The sequence below is a fragment of the Limanda limanda genome, chromosome 15 (assembly GCF_963576545.1).
Source record: "Limanda limanda chromosome 15, fLimLim1.1, whole genome shotgun sequence".
NCBI lineage: Eukaryota > Metazoa > Chordata > Actinopteri > Pleuronectiformes > Pleuronectidae > Limanda > Limanda limanda.
Genome location: NC_083650.1, coordinates 22,895,718 through 22,909,396, shown reverse-complemented (window position 1 = coordinate 22,909,396; position 13,679 = coordinate 22,895,718). Strand labels below are relative to the sequence as shown.

Below are 13,679 nucleotides of genomic sequence, written 5' to 3'. Positions count from 1 at the left end.
TATTTTATTGTGTGTGTGAGACAATCATTGGTTATTTTTAAATGTTACAAGGTTGTGTTTATTCATATTTACCTCAGTCTTGTGTATAAATTATCTGTAGGATACTTGTGAAGATTATACAAAACATTATATCAAAATAGTCTTAAAATTAAAAGCTATCTCTCATGGTGGGCAATTACTTTTTATTATATTTACTGGAGGACCAGATTTAGCTGTTTGTGTTTAACCATTTTCCTGCCACTGCCATGAGAACCGTGCAATACCATAATGTCTTTGACTTTTTTTTCACATCTGGAGAATTTATTCGGTAAATAATATTAAAAAAAGAAACATTTTGATAAAATACACAATTAGCAACAGAAATAAACACATCTGCAATCATCCAGACAGAATAAAATATATACCAAAGGTTATGTGAGCAGATCAGCAGCTTCAGTGACGACATGGACGCAGCAGCACTGGTTAAAGGATCTCTCTGTTCTTTTCTCCTGTCTTTCCCATTTCATTGGTCATGATGATGAAACACAGAGGACGCATGTCACCAAACGATCACTGGGTAAGATCGGCCGAGACCCGGTGCAGTGTCGGAGCAGCCAACAAAAAACGGTGGTTATTGGATGTTCGTTCGGGGTTTGAGAATAAGTTTCCCCGTATCATCACAGGACATGTTGTATTCTGCTAAAACTGTCCGGCATCGAGCAGCGATAATTGATGGTGCCACAACTCGTCTGTGTATCCCAGCAAAGAAGAGAGCTATGAGAGTGATGCAGCTGATGGTGAAGAAGGGATGATTCCACAGTGATGAAGAGAACGAGACCTTCTGTGTGTCGGGGTCTGTTAACCAGTTCCACGCCCCAGTAGCCGTACACACAGACACCACTATCAGAAGCATTCTCCACCTGCCTGTTGCCGGTTGCAAACAGGAGACATACTCCATCAGTCTCCTTTCAAATGCCTTCAGGTCTTCGGCCTGTTCCGAGGAATTCATGTCTGCTTCTCCCTGCATCCTGAGGCGCCGCCTCCGCTCGGCTGAAGGTCGGGCAACACTGACCAATCCTGTATGGGACACTCCTCCACACCTGAAGTTGAGTCCACCTTTACCGAGTGTGTCCTGATAATGTTTCCTAGTGGAAGCATAAATAATGACAATAAAATTAGGCCAAGCACAGAGCCCTGTAGAACACCGTGGTTAACTTTGGTGCGCAGAGATGACTCATCATTTATTTGCACGAATTGGAATCGATCTGAAAAAAAGTATTAAACCAGTTTAGGGCAGTTCCTTTAATGCTAATTAATGTCCTTTGTTGTGTCCTTTGTTTTCTTTTGTTTAATGTTTTATTTTGACACTGCTGATGAAGAATTAGTATGTCCATGTTACAATGTGAACAACAGTTCACATGTTTGACAGAAGATGGCAAGACCCTCACAAACCAAACTCCCAACAATAGAAAGCCAGGGTAAGTTTATAATACTGAAAAAGTCATGATCCTGAAAATATAAATAATATGGCTTATTAAATTGTGATTGCGTGCAATGGCACATTCAAGCGAAAAACTGACTTCATCATAGTATTCTTAAATCCATACATGTTTTCTATTTGTAGTATGCATGTATGGATGATGCCCTTGTTTTATTTTATATTTTCTGTTGATCGAATCACATCAGTGCAAATTATATGTACTTACAGTTTTATTTTAATTATTTCTATAAATTATACATTGCGAATTTAACCAACTACAGATGTTAAATCATTGTTAGTGATGCTGTTGGTGAGTTAAATAGAGAAATACAGTCCTCGCCTGGTGACATTGTGAAAATGGTGGAACACATAATCTAAACAGCAAAATCTGGTCCTCCAGTAAATAAAATTATAAGTAATTGCCCACCATGAGAGATCATTTTTAATGTTAAGACTATTTTAATAGAAAGTTTTGTACAATATTCACAAGTATCATACAGAAAATGTAAACACAAAACTGAGGTAAGTATGAATAAACACAACCTTATAACCTAAAATAAGAAATTACTGTCTCAAACACAAGCGCTCAGGAGACAAGGCAGACAAAAAGCACAGGGGATCGCAACAACATTATGACAATACGACAATGAACCGACAAGGGGAAGCACTTGCACTTATTTACACACAGGGAAGGCAGGGGCAATTGAACACAGGTGAACACATGAGGACTGGTGCAGACAATCACAGAGACAGGAAGTGAAGAAAGAAAACACACTAGGAGCAGAAACTACAAAATAAAACAGGAAACAGAACACAGGAAGTGGGCAAACCAGAGACACAGGAAACAACTCATATACAACCATAAACACAAGGATAAACAAGAACACAAAGTAATAATAAAACTTAATAAAGAGGCGGTAAAACAATGAAAAATACAAAACCACGACAAATGATTACTGTTGTCTTCACTCTTCAGACAATAACATCTCCAACCCTATTAAAGACCTGTGAGAACAAACACCAGCAACAGAAACCAATAACCAATAACCGATTCCACTTGGTTTCTCCATAACTGCTGCTCATAAACACAGACACACTCATACAGACACACACTACTGCATTAAACTGAGAAATAAACACATCAAAGCAAAATAACACTTAACAGAGTACTAAAACAAGAATCACATGAAACACAAGAATATTTTAACATTTATTTTAAATATGGACAATGGGCTCCTCCTTCATTATGATATTAGATACTATATTTATTTTTTGTCAGTAATGATGTTTAAAAAGAAATAACCATTAAATGTTTACAGTTTACAGTACTAACAAAGTTGATTTAGGATTATTAATTTTAAAATACTAACAACTAGTTGGAAACTCCAACCAACCAATGGTACCAAGCTAAAGAAAACATGGCAGAAAAGCGTAAGAAAACATACTATTTTCATAATGATTTGAAAAATTAATTTGTCTCATTTGCGGGGCAACTGCGACGGCAAAGTGGCACAATGTGGAGAGACACTTCTCAGTGGGCTTATGTCTGAGATTTTTGTCTTTATGTTTCTAGTTTATTGTAGAAAGACCTTAAAATAGGGTTTATCATCCAAAAACCTCCACCAGGGATTTAAACATAGAGAATTATTGTCGTTATGTATGCGTTATGCTATGATTTTACTGGTCCGGCCCAATTGAGATCAAAGTGGGCAGTATGTGGCCCCTTATCTAAAATTACTTTGACACCCCTGGTCTAAAAGCTGAATGGTTGTTAAAAGAAGCAGCTGAAACACAGAAGTAGTGCTTCACATATATGAATGCATTCACATCCACAGGGTAAAATGAATGATTGCTGACTGCTCCACAGCAAACACAGTTCTATATCGTATTGGCTTCGCCCTTTAAGGCTATTGCTAGTGGGTTCATCCCTTCCGCGCATGTGGAGCACTGAAAACTTTAGTCCACGCCCACCTAATGTGGGCCCCACCCCCGGTCTCAACTCGTATAAATTGGGCTGAGACCTCTGCAAGAGTGGAGCTGCAGGCTCAACACGGGAAACCTCACCCGGCCCGGACATGGAGAGGATTGACAGATTGATAGCTCTTTGTCGATTCTGTGGGTGGTGTTGCATGGCCGTTCTTAGCGATTTGTCTGGTTAATTCCAATAACGAATGAGCTTGCTTTTTTGGGATGTTGATGAGCGGAGAGAACCTGATAGCCATCGCTCAGACTATAAACCGGAAAAACTCTGGCTTACCTGCTGCCAGGGTTCATTCACATGGACGGGCAGTTTGTACGAAGGTTTGTTAAGGGTGAAATTCTCCCATACTTTTGACATTCTGATTGCGATGGTGTTGCAATGGACATTGCATTGGTCCATGTTTTGTCGCTATTTCACATGCGCGACTTTCAGAGATAGGAAGGGAGCATGATGGCTCACTCCTCAGCAACTTCCATCTGCACCTCCAGTAAATCGAACGTTTAGTTTAGCTGCACAGCACGAAAAACACGCGCTATGACGTAACCAACGAATCATTGACCTCAGAGGATTCAGTGCATCAATTTGTGACTTTGAAGAACAGAGGGGGCTCAAGAAACCTTCACCAGGCGTAACTGCAGTTTGTCAAGCTACGGAATGATGCTTACAGTGGCTTCTGAGAAACAATGAGGGCAAGGCTCCACGGGGAAAAGGAACAAAAGCTTCTATTGTTACCCAGGTTCTTTCTGATTGTTCTGAAAATAATCTGTTCCCACAGTTGCACAGCAACATGTTTGACATGTGTGTTGAAGCTAATCATGTCCATGTTCTGGTGAAGATGGCTTCTGCGTGGTATTGCAAAATTAGATTGAACCACATAGCAAGACGAGAGACAGAGAATATAAAAGAAGGCAAGGTAGTCGGCACAAAACTTATAAAGATAATCAATTTTTTTGGAGAATAAGTTGTTTGGTCATTTCTGAGGCTGGTGGTTTCCATCTTGAGTGCGGCAGAACATACAAGGGATATTCTCTATCTTGTCCTATGTACTAAACCGGGACAGCTTATGACTTTGTTGCCTCTGACAGTAGGTGTTTAGTTTAAAAAGGCACAGATGTGGCTGTTCTCTCCCCTTGTCGAAGCATCACCCGGTGAACCGTCGATACCGTTTTTAATTCTCCAGCTTTGTTAAAGGAAAACACAACAACCGCAAACATGGGCAGGAAGTTCTTCGTCGGTGGAAACTGGAAGCTGAACGGCGACAAGAAGAGCCTGGGGGATCTGATCGACACCATGAACAAAGCCAAGGTGGACGCCAATGTCGACGTGGTCTGCGGCGCTCCATCCATCTACCTGGACTTCGCCAGGACCAAGCTGGATGCCAAGTTTTTCGTGGCAGCCCAGAACTGCTACAAGGTTTCCAAGGGGGCCTTCACTGGGGAGATCAGCCCTGCGATGATCAAGGACTGTGGCGTGAACTGGGTGATCCTGGGACACTCCGAGAGGCGCCACGTGTTCGGAGAGAGCGACGAGCTCATTGGTCAGAAGACGGCCCACGCTCTGGAGAGTGGACTCTGTGTGATCGCCTGCATCGGAGAGAAGCTCGACGAACGCGAGGCCGGCATCACCGAGAAGGTCGTCTTTGCTCAGACCAAGGTCATCGCAGACAATGTAAAGGACTGGACTAAGGTCGTGCTTGCTTATGAGCCTGTGTGGGCCATCGGCACCGGCAAGACTGCCTCCCCACAGCAGGCTCAGGAGGTTCATGATAAACTGAGGGGGTGGCTGAAGACCAATGTTTCTGAGGATGTAGCCAACTCTGTGAGGATCATCTATGGAGGTTCTGTGACCGGTGCTACCTGCAAAGAACTCGCCTCCCAAAAGGACGTGGACGGTTTCCTCGTTGGCGGAGCCTCCCTCAAGCCCGAGTTTATCGAAATCATCAACGCCAAGGCCTAAGAAACCTGGAAGCTGCAGTGTGACCAGATAAGAGGCCAGCTCTATTCAGAGGATCCAGTTCCATCATCCCTCACTCTCAGCACTTAGTCATGATCCCCTCTTTATTCAAAGTATTATGTGTAACAGTGTCATTCCCTCCCTTTGTTTTTAATCTGGTTTGGGTAAATCTTGTCCTGGAGAAAAGGGACATGTTGACACAAACACTGTATTGCACTGAAATGAGTTAAGACCACTGAGAATAGCCTGTGTGCGCTTACTAACTTCCACACCAGGTGCTCAAGCTGTATAGAGTGAAACTTGCACCTTGAGGTGGATGAGCGGTCCACGCCTTTACTTGAAAAGTTTACCAATTTCATTTGCGTATATAGTGTCACAGCTCTTGTCAACCAGATTTATTATTGTCTTAAAACTTAGTTGCGTCTCTTTTGTGTAATTATGATGTTCTTCTGTGGTTTTACCTCCCTGTAGACACGCATGATCCACTCTCTCATTGGCTGTTTCGCCAAGAGGGAGGTTTTCATTACATGTAATCATATTGTGTCATGGCCGATGGGTTTGAGGGTGCGATGGTTGTAAGGAAAAGTTCTAATAAATGGTTCAGAGACAAAAAAAAAAAAAGGCACAGATGTAATGATGTCTGATCTACTGAGCGGGCTACATGGCTTTCATAGTACTGCCATACAAGCCAGTAGCCAGTCAGATTTACCTTTAGCCTCAGTCAGATTTACCTTAAGCCTCAGTGTACCCTCAGGTTCGGCTTGTACCGCTATTGCGATTAAAAGCCTCGAACACCTGATGACACAAAGGTACACAAAGGAAGATATGTCACTAACATCCACCGGAGTCTGCATAAACGGGAGCAAAAGTGATATTGATGTGGTAACTGTCATATAAAATACATATGCAAGCTCCCTGTTTATTTTTATTTACATAGTTTAAAGGATTGTTAAGTCAAGGAACAGTTCACTGTATATTAAAAATTCACCAACAAAATATATAATGCAAAGCCGCAAACTTAACTGTTTCATGCAAACAGTTAAGTTTGCTACTTGCACAGTTCAAATTCAAAACAGTGGATAATGATTTACATAATGCGTTATAATAAAACAGTAAGTTAGTATTGTTGGTCAAGTTTTGCTGCACTTCTTCAGGTCTTATTAGACAGTAGTGATGTGTCGGTTGTGAACGATCATTATGAACGAATCCTTACAAGGACTCGGGAGTAACGAGTCCTCTCAATGAGAGATTCGTTCATTTTCTTGTGGCCGCGCATCGGGACTGTTCCATAGGCTCAGTCAATGAAGCAGAAATGATTCGTTCATCTCCCGACTGGGTCTTCGGGTACGAGTCTTTGGATCATTTTTCACGTGACCTGCATTGGCTCAGTAGAGGAGCGCTGGAGCTGTAGCGAGGGACGTTCACTGTCTCCCGGAGAAATGAACACTCTGTGTTTTTAGTATAGAAAGACGTGAATTATATTCGTTCACAAGTCATAATGACTGGTTTTGTTATTTTCACTTTACATTAACACTTACAGTTTAGTGCAGTGTTATTGTTTGCCGTGATAATTAAATGCCAGTATGATAATAAATGACAATTTCAAACCATACAAACTGTAATGTTGTACTGTATTTAATAGAGGTTTTACTTTATGATCTGCAGTAAACTGTAAGTGTAAAGTGAAAATAACAAAACCAGTCATTATGACTTGTGAACGAATATAATTCACGTCTTTCTATACTAAAAACACAGAGTGTTAATTTCTCCGGGAGACAGTGAACGTCCCTCGCTACAGCTCCAGTGCTCCTCTACTGAGCCAATGCAGGTCACGTGAAAAATGATCCAAAGACTCGTACCCGAAGACCCAGTCGGGAAATGGACGAATCATTTCTGCTTCATTGACTGAGCCTATGGAACAGTCCCGATGCGCAGTCCCCCCCCCCCCCCCCCCGTTGAAATGAACGAGTGACTCGAAAAAAGATTCGTTCATTTTACTGAACGAGATTGAAAGAACCGGGTCGGTAAAAAGATCCGAACTTCCCATCACTATTAGACAGGTGATAAAACAAAATATTTCTATCTGAGCTGTGAGGTCCTGTCACTACAACGTTCAGAGCAAGAGTGAGTGAGGAGACTGAGGGCTCCTCTATTTATAGGCTGCCTCTCACAGACTCCTCCCCCTTGTCTATTCCACTGTGATCCTTTAATTCTATAACTGTGAATAAAAATAAACTTATTTATATATGTTATCATTCATGATATCACGTTTCTATGAATATATTATATTTTATTGGAATTAGGTGATATAATTATGTGTATTCTATTTAAAATAAAATTGTGACTCGAAACGAATTTTGTATAGATAAACTGTGATTGTTTTAACTCACATATCAAATTACATGTTATCAGTGGCGATTTTAGCCTGAAATTTCTGGTGGGGCAATTTTGTATGACGTCATGTCACCGTCACAAAAATAGAGGTAGCTGATTATTAGGGTTGGGGAATCAGATACAATAGAGAGCTGAGGATCTTGTCATGGATGCCATTTTTAATAAATAACGTAAATTTCGGGTTGGGAGGGGGGAGGATGGCAACGGAACTGGCAAACCTGGGCACAGTAGCTGTGCGCGCTCTGCACACGACCCAGACACCAGACGTTAGGAGCTGAGATGACACCTGGACGTCACTAGGCAACCACCAAGGAGCTCTTCATCACGAACATTGGTAAATTAATCATATTCTGCTTTAATTATACATCCTGCTATAACTTCGTGACACAGAACCGAACTAATTCGTGTTTTTCTGTCTGTTGCTATGAGTGCCAAGGTCCTGATCTTGTGTGTGCAATGTGATTAGCCACCAAGCTAGCTAACTAATGGCAGCTATGGCGTTAGCTATATTTAGTGCGTTGGAAGTTTCTTTTTTTTTGGGGGGGGGGGGGGGGTGGTGGTTATTGAATGAGGAGAAAGAACCGGAAATGCTGTATGTAAACACACCAGTAATTTCATTCAAATTCTCCTTCTGAAGAGATTATTCCCACTGACAAGGAGGAAGTGGCCTTCAAGGACCTGGACGCTGCCATCTTGGTCGGCTCAATGCCCAGGAGGGAGGGCATGGAGAGGAAAGACTTACTCAAAGCCAACGTGGCCATCTTCAAGAGCCAGGGAGCCGCCCTGGAGAAGTATGCCAAGAAGACTGTGAAGGTAATAACACAGGCTAATATTGGCAAAGGACACATACACAAGTATGTATTTACTTTCTAAGGGTGATGTATTATTAAGTGTAAGCTTGTTTATTTTCAGGTGCTGGTTGTAGGAAACCCAGCCAACACCAACTGTCTGATTGCAACCATGTCTGCTCCCTCAATCCCCAAAGAGAACTTCTCCTGTCTCACCCGTCTGGACCACAACAGGGCTCGCTCTCGGGTGCGTTTCAGTGTCCCAGCGTTCCACTTTGTCAGCCTTAGGGTTTTTACCTCCATTTCTGAATATCCTCTCTGTCCTCTAGGTGGCGATTCGCTGTGGCGTTCCTGCTACCAATGTCAAGAACATAATGGGGCAACAACTCGTCCACCCAGTACCCAGATGTGCACCACTGCTTGGTCAACATATCCGGCAGTGAGCTTGCCTGCTTCGATGCCGTCAAGGATGATGCCTGGCTCAAAGGAGATTTCATAGCTGTAAGCTGAATATCAGTACTATTTAAATTAACATAGAAACTAGCTGCACAACTCTAGCTAACCCATTTGCTAATTTCTTCACTGTGTGTTACAGACAGTGAAGCAGAGAGGCGCTGCAGCCATCAAGGCCAGGAAGCTGTCCAGTGCCATGTCTGCTGCCAAGGCCATCTGTGACCACATGAGAGACATCTGGTCAGGCACCCCCCAGGTAAACACCATGTTCATATATATACTGTTGTTCTAACATTGGAACGTCTGCCTGTTGCTGTAATCAGGCAAAACATGGCTATGGAAATGTTAGACTGTACTATACCCTTCAATACTTCACAATGTAATTGTCATAGTTTAACCTCCAGGGTCTCCCCCAGATAACTTGCTAAGCCTGGTGGTAGGGCAGCTAGAGAAGCCGACCGGCGGCCGGCCGTGTATTTGTAAAAAAAAATTTTTTTAAAGTGACAGGAATTCTGAAATTATGACAATTATGTGTTATTGTAAGACATTTATTAACAATACTTATTAACATTACATAATACAGTTTACAAACACACACAAATAATGAATAAAATAAAAATAGGTATTATCAATTCGTTTTCCCCTGCAGCCTGTTCCTGAGGTCTGTCTTGATCTATTGAAAACTAATCACATAACTGACATTAAACAAATGTGTACCTACTTAAACTGCCAGCAGAAAAGTGAAAACAAAATACTCACCCTGTTCATAGCCGAGAAATCTCTCTCGCAGTTGACACTTGACACAGGAATTGTCAGTGCAATGGCAGAGAGCTGGGCCAGGTTTGGGTACAGGAGCTTCAGCTCATCAAAGTCAGAGGCCAGCTCCTGCATTACCTCCAACTGTGACTTATCCTAGTATTCGATGTTTCCCAACGCGGCTCGCAGCAGGCTGCTCCGACGCGCTAACATCCGTCGCGCTAACATCCGATGTGCTCACATTCGACGATTTAACATCCGCGCTTACTAGCTCTGGCTCTGCCTCATCATCGAGCCGCGGCTCGGTCGGCTCGCTGGCGATGCTCTCCGCTTGGCCTGTTGGTGAACGAGCGGCCTCATCGTCTCCTCCAGTGCTCCCCCGACTCCGGAAAAAGAAAGAGTCCAAGGTTTTTTTACCCTTTCTCCGTGACATGTCGCGTGAAAGTTGTTGCGTGGTAGAGACAGGTCGTGGTTTTGGAGGTTCAGGTGATGGAAAATACACATGTCCTCTCACCTTATGTGTTCACATACTGACCATAAGATGTCGCCATTGCGGTTTCAACCGTATCACCAGATGCGGTTAAAAGCGCAATACCGTCTTTGGTAACATGTTTCTGGTGCATAACCTTTTTTTTTTTTTTAAATAAATAAACAATCGACGCTAAGCCTGGCGGGGGGGGGGGGGGGGGAGAAAAGCCTGGCGGCCCGCCAGGCCTATAAAGCACTGGGGGAAACCCTGAACCTCAGCATGGTTATACGTTTCGCTATGCGCACCACAGTTACATTCACCTGTAATCTTGTGTTACAGGTGAATCTGCTGTTTGTTTTTTGGATGATGTTTGTACTTCTCGTGTAGATCAAGTCTTCTTTTCTGACAGATAACATTTGATGTAAACTCTTCCGGTTTAACCAGTAAATCTACCTCTGTATTTCAGGACGAGTTCACCTCTATGGGCGTGTACTCTTCTGGAAACACATATGGAGTCCCAGCAGACCTCATCTATTCATTCCCGATCCAGATCAAGGTGAGACTGGTCTAATCTTGAGGTTTGATTACAGCTAGTTGATTTGTAGCCACAGCAGGGAATCAATAAGTTGTTTCTTTCACACGTTTGTCATCAGTTTATGGTTACTCACATTAATTATGTTCTTCTCCATATGTGCAACAATAAACAACTTAAAGACTAAATTAGTGTAAATAAGTAAATTTGAAGTGCAAAGAATAACATCGACCAAAAGCCATCGTTCTCTTTGGCTGAAAGTTTCACCTGTGACTAGGGTTGCAAAATTCCGGGAATATTCAAAGTTGGAAACTTTCCATGGGAATTAACGGGAATTAACGGGAATATACGGGAATATACGGGAATTAACGGGAATTAACCGGGAATAAACTGGAAATGTTGTGGGTAATTTATACTAACTGTATTTACCTTGTCATATACAGACATAAATATAAACATTTTGTTTTGTCATAGGCTGATTTGAGCCCTGAGGAAACTTTGGGCACTTGACTATATGCTTCTGCATGTACACAACCTTTCCTTCTACATTGGATGGGGTGAAATGTCTCCACACATGAGATAGTGCACGTGGTATTGTTCTGTAGAATTAGATGAGAAAAAAGTTTGTAAAAAAACACTAATGCAATGCCAGAGATATAAATAGTTACCCAAACAATTGGAATAGTCTGTAAAAATATTTTACAATTGATGGATAAATTAATGGAAATAGGCTAGATGAACAGATGAACAATCCTCAATAAGCATGCTAATATATTTTCCCCAGTAATATCATCGAAACGTACCTGACTAGTCCTGCACACCTCAGTAGGCCTCAATAGTTCTGTAGTGTGCAGGATGCTGGGAATTATCTGTGCATGTGATGGAAGAATGCACAGTGGAGGGTTGAAACTCAACGTGCAGAGTGTGCTGCATTCCATACATCTTTAAAATAAGAGTTTTGAATGATGTTTTTATTGCTCAGCGTTTAATTCACATAGTTTTATTTTTTTCAAAATTCCCAAAATTCCCGAGCTTAATATTCCCGTGGAAAGTTTCCGGAAATTTACCAGAAACTTTCCACCCCTTTGCAACCCTACCTGTGACCACATTCGGTGTCAATGAGTTTGTGGGTGTGGTTAAAAATGCACCTGTAGCCACGTCTAACAGTGATGTCACGAGGTGTGTGAGTTCACCTGCACACAGCGACCAGATGAGCAGTTAAACCACTGGAGGGCGGCAAAAACAAGATTTTCAAAGGGGGAGGCATTCAATGAATTAAAAGGTTTGTGTTTGTAGAGTGTAGAGGATTGTTTGTGAGTATTTTTTTCAAAAAAACACAACACTTTGTATTTGCTTTAGGACAAGAACTGGACGATTGTGGACGGCTTGGCCATCAATGATTTTTCCCGATCGAGGATGGACGCCACAGCAGCAGAGCTGATCGAGGAGAGAGACATGGCGGTGTCTTTCCTGGGGGTATGACTAGACCCTGAATGACTCTGTCTGCTGTTTAGTGGAAAAAAAGAATGCATCCAGTTTTAATTTGGTTATGGATTATTGCAATGGTCTCATATTCAGTCGACACCAGAAACACCGGACACACAAGTATCTCCACTCTAACTATAGTCCACCATTTGTTACCAGCTTGTTTCCAATTTAATTTCAGTTAAACAATAAAAAAAGATTCAATGATGAAGTTGTGTTCCTTTTGTTCCCTGTGTATCATCTTAGTGACAGACAAAAACAAACACAGGGGTTTCAGCTTAGCAGCTGAGCAGTCAGACAGTAATGCGACTTTTATAAAAAAAGGTTTATATATTAAAATACCTGCATCACCCAGCCACACTGAGTGAGACATAGGGCTCAGCAATTCACTACTGGCAAACTAGTGTATAATATAGCAGCACTTGTAAAGTAATACCAACTAGTAGCATTTAGTTGTTAGCATACGTTTAATGGAAAATAAAGCTTTTTCTCTCATGGTGGGCAATTACTTTTAATTATATTTACTGGAGGACCAGATTTTGCTGTTTAGATTATATTTTTTACTATTTTCCTGCCACTGCCATAGGAACCGTGGTACCGTGCAATACCACAATGTCACCAGATGAGGACTGTATTTCTCTATTTATCTCACCAGCAGCATCAGGAACAATGATGTAACATCTGTAGTTGGTTAAATTCACAATGTATCATTTGTAGAAATAATTAAAACTGGGCCCTGAAAAAGCCCCACAAGGGAAATACAAATCCTTTGAATTACAATAGGGCCAAGCATATGGCACCAGTAAAGCCATCATCATATATCACAACATCACGTATCACAAAATCACAAATCACGTATCACAGCCTTCTCGACAGGTTTGAATCCGGTTCAGATTGGTCTTCCTGTGTGGAGTCTGCATGTTCTCCACGTGTTTTCTCCAGGTCTCCGGCTTCATCTCACAAACACATGCAGATTAGGGGTTGTGTAGATTGGAGACTACACACAAGCTGCTGCTGCTTCAGCCTCTGGATCCTCAGGACACAGCTCAGCCTCCGTCCACACACACTGTCCTCTTCACACTCAGCTCCACAGAGATCACCACCCCTCCCACCTGTTGAGAGAAGAAGACATCAGTGTCACAGAGACTCACTTCATCAGCTGTGAGTCAGTGATGCAGCACATCCAGTAGAAAGAGCAGCAGGGACTTCAGTCCTGTTCAGAGGTGGAGCAGCTTCCTCTCTGCTTCATGTTCACGTGTTGGAATGAACACGCTAAGAGCTCAGTGTGTGTCCTCTGCATGTCAAAGTGCAGAGTGGACACCTGAGAGGTGGATTTACTGCTGTTACAGGTGAAGACATGTTTCACTGTGTGTTGATGAACATCTGCTTCTGACAAACTGGGACCAGAT

General features: G+C 42.2%; 2 protein-coding genes and 1 pseudogene across 2 annotated transcripts; 2 read left to right on the top strand and 1 right to left on the bottom strand.

The window, feature by feature from the left end:
* Positions 1-610: 610 nt before the first annotated feature.
* LOC133021087 (nuclear envelope phosphatase-regulatory subunit 1-like) lies at positions 611-988 on the bottom strand. Its single transcript, XM_061087853.1, has one exon. The coding sequence runs from the start codon at positions 986-988 to the stop codon at positions 611-613; it is 378 nt and encodes a 125-aa protein (XP_060943836.1).
* A 3,582-nt stretch (positions 989-4,570) lies between these two features.
* LOC133020608 (triosephosphate isomerase B-like) lies at positions 4,571-5,416 on the top strand. The gene has a single exon (XM_061087232.1). The coding sequence runs from the start codon at positions 4,653-4,655 to the stop codon at positions 5,394-5,396; it is 744 nt and encodes a 247-aa protein (XP_060943215.1). The 5' UTR covers positions 4,571-4,652; the 3' UTR covers positions 5,397-5,416.
* Positions 5,417-8,428: 3,012 nt separating this feature from the next.
* Positions 8,429-12,267, top strand: LOC133020793 (malate dehydrogenase, cytoplasmic-like; annotated as a pseudogene).
* Positions 12,268-13,679: the final 1,412 nt, after the last annotated feature.

Excerpts from the sequence above, each read along its gene's own strand:
- LOC133021087 (XM_061087853.1), bottom strand. The coding sequence starts at position 988 with ATGAATTCCTCGGAACAGGCCGAAGACCTGAAGGCATTTGAAAGGAGA.
- LOC133020608 (XM_061087232.1), top strand. The coding sequence starts at position 4,653 with ATGGGCAGGAAGTTCTTCGTCGGTGGAAACTGGAAGCTGAACGGCGAC.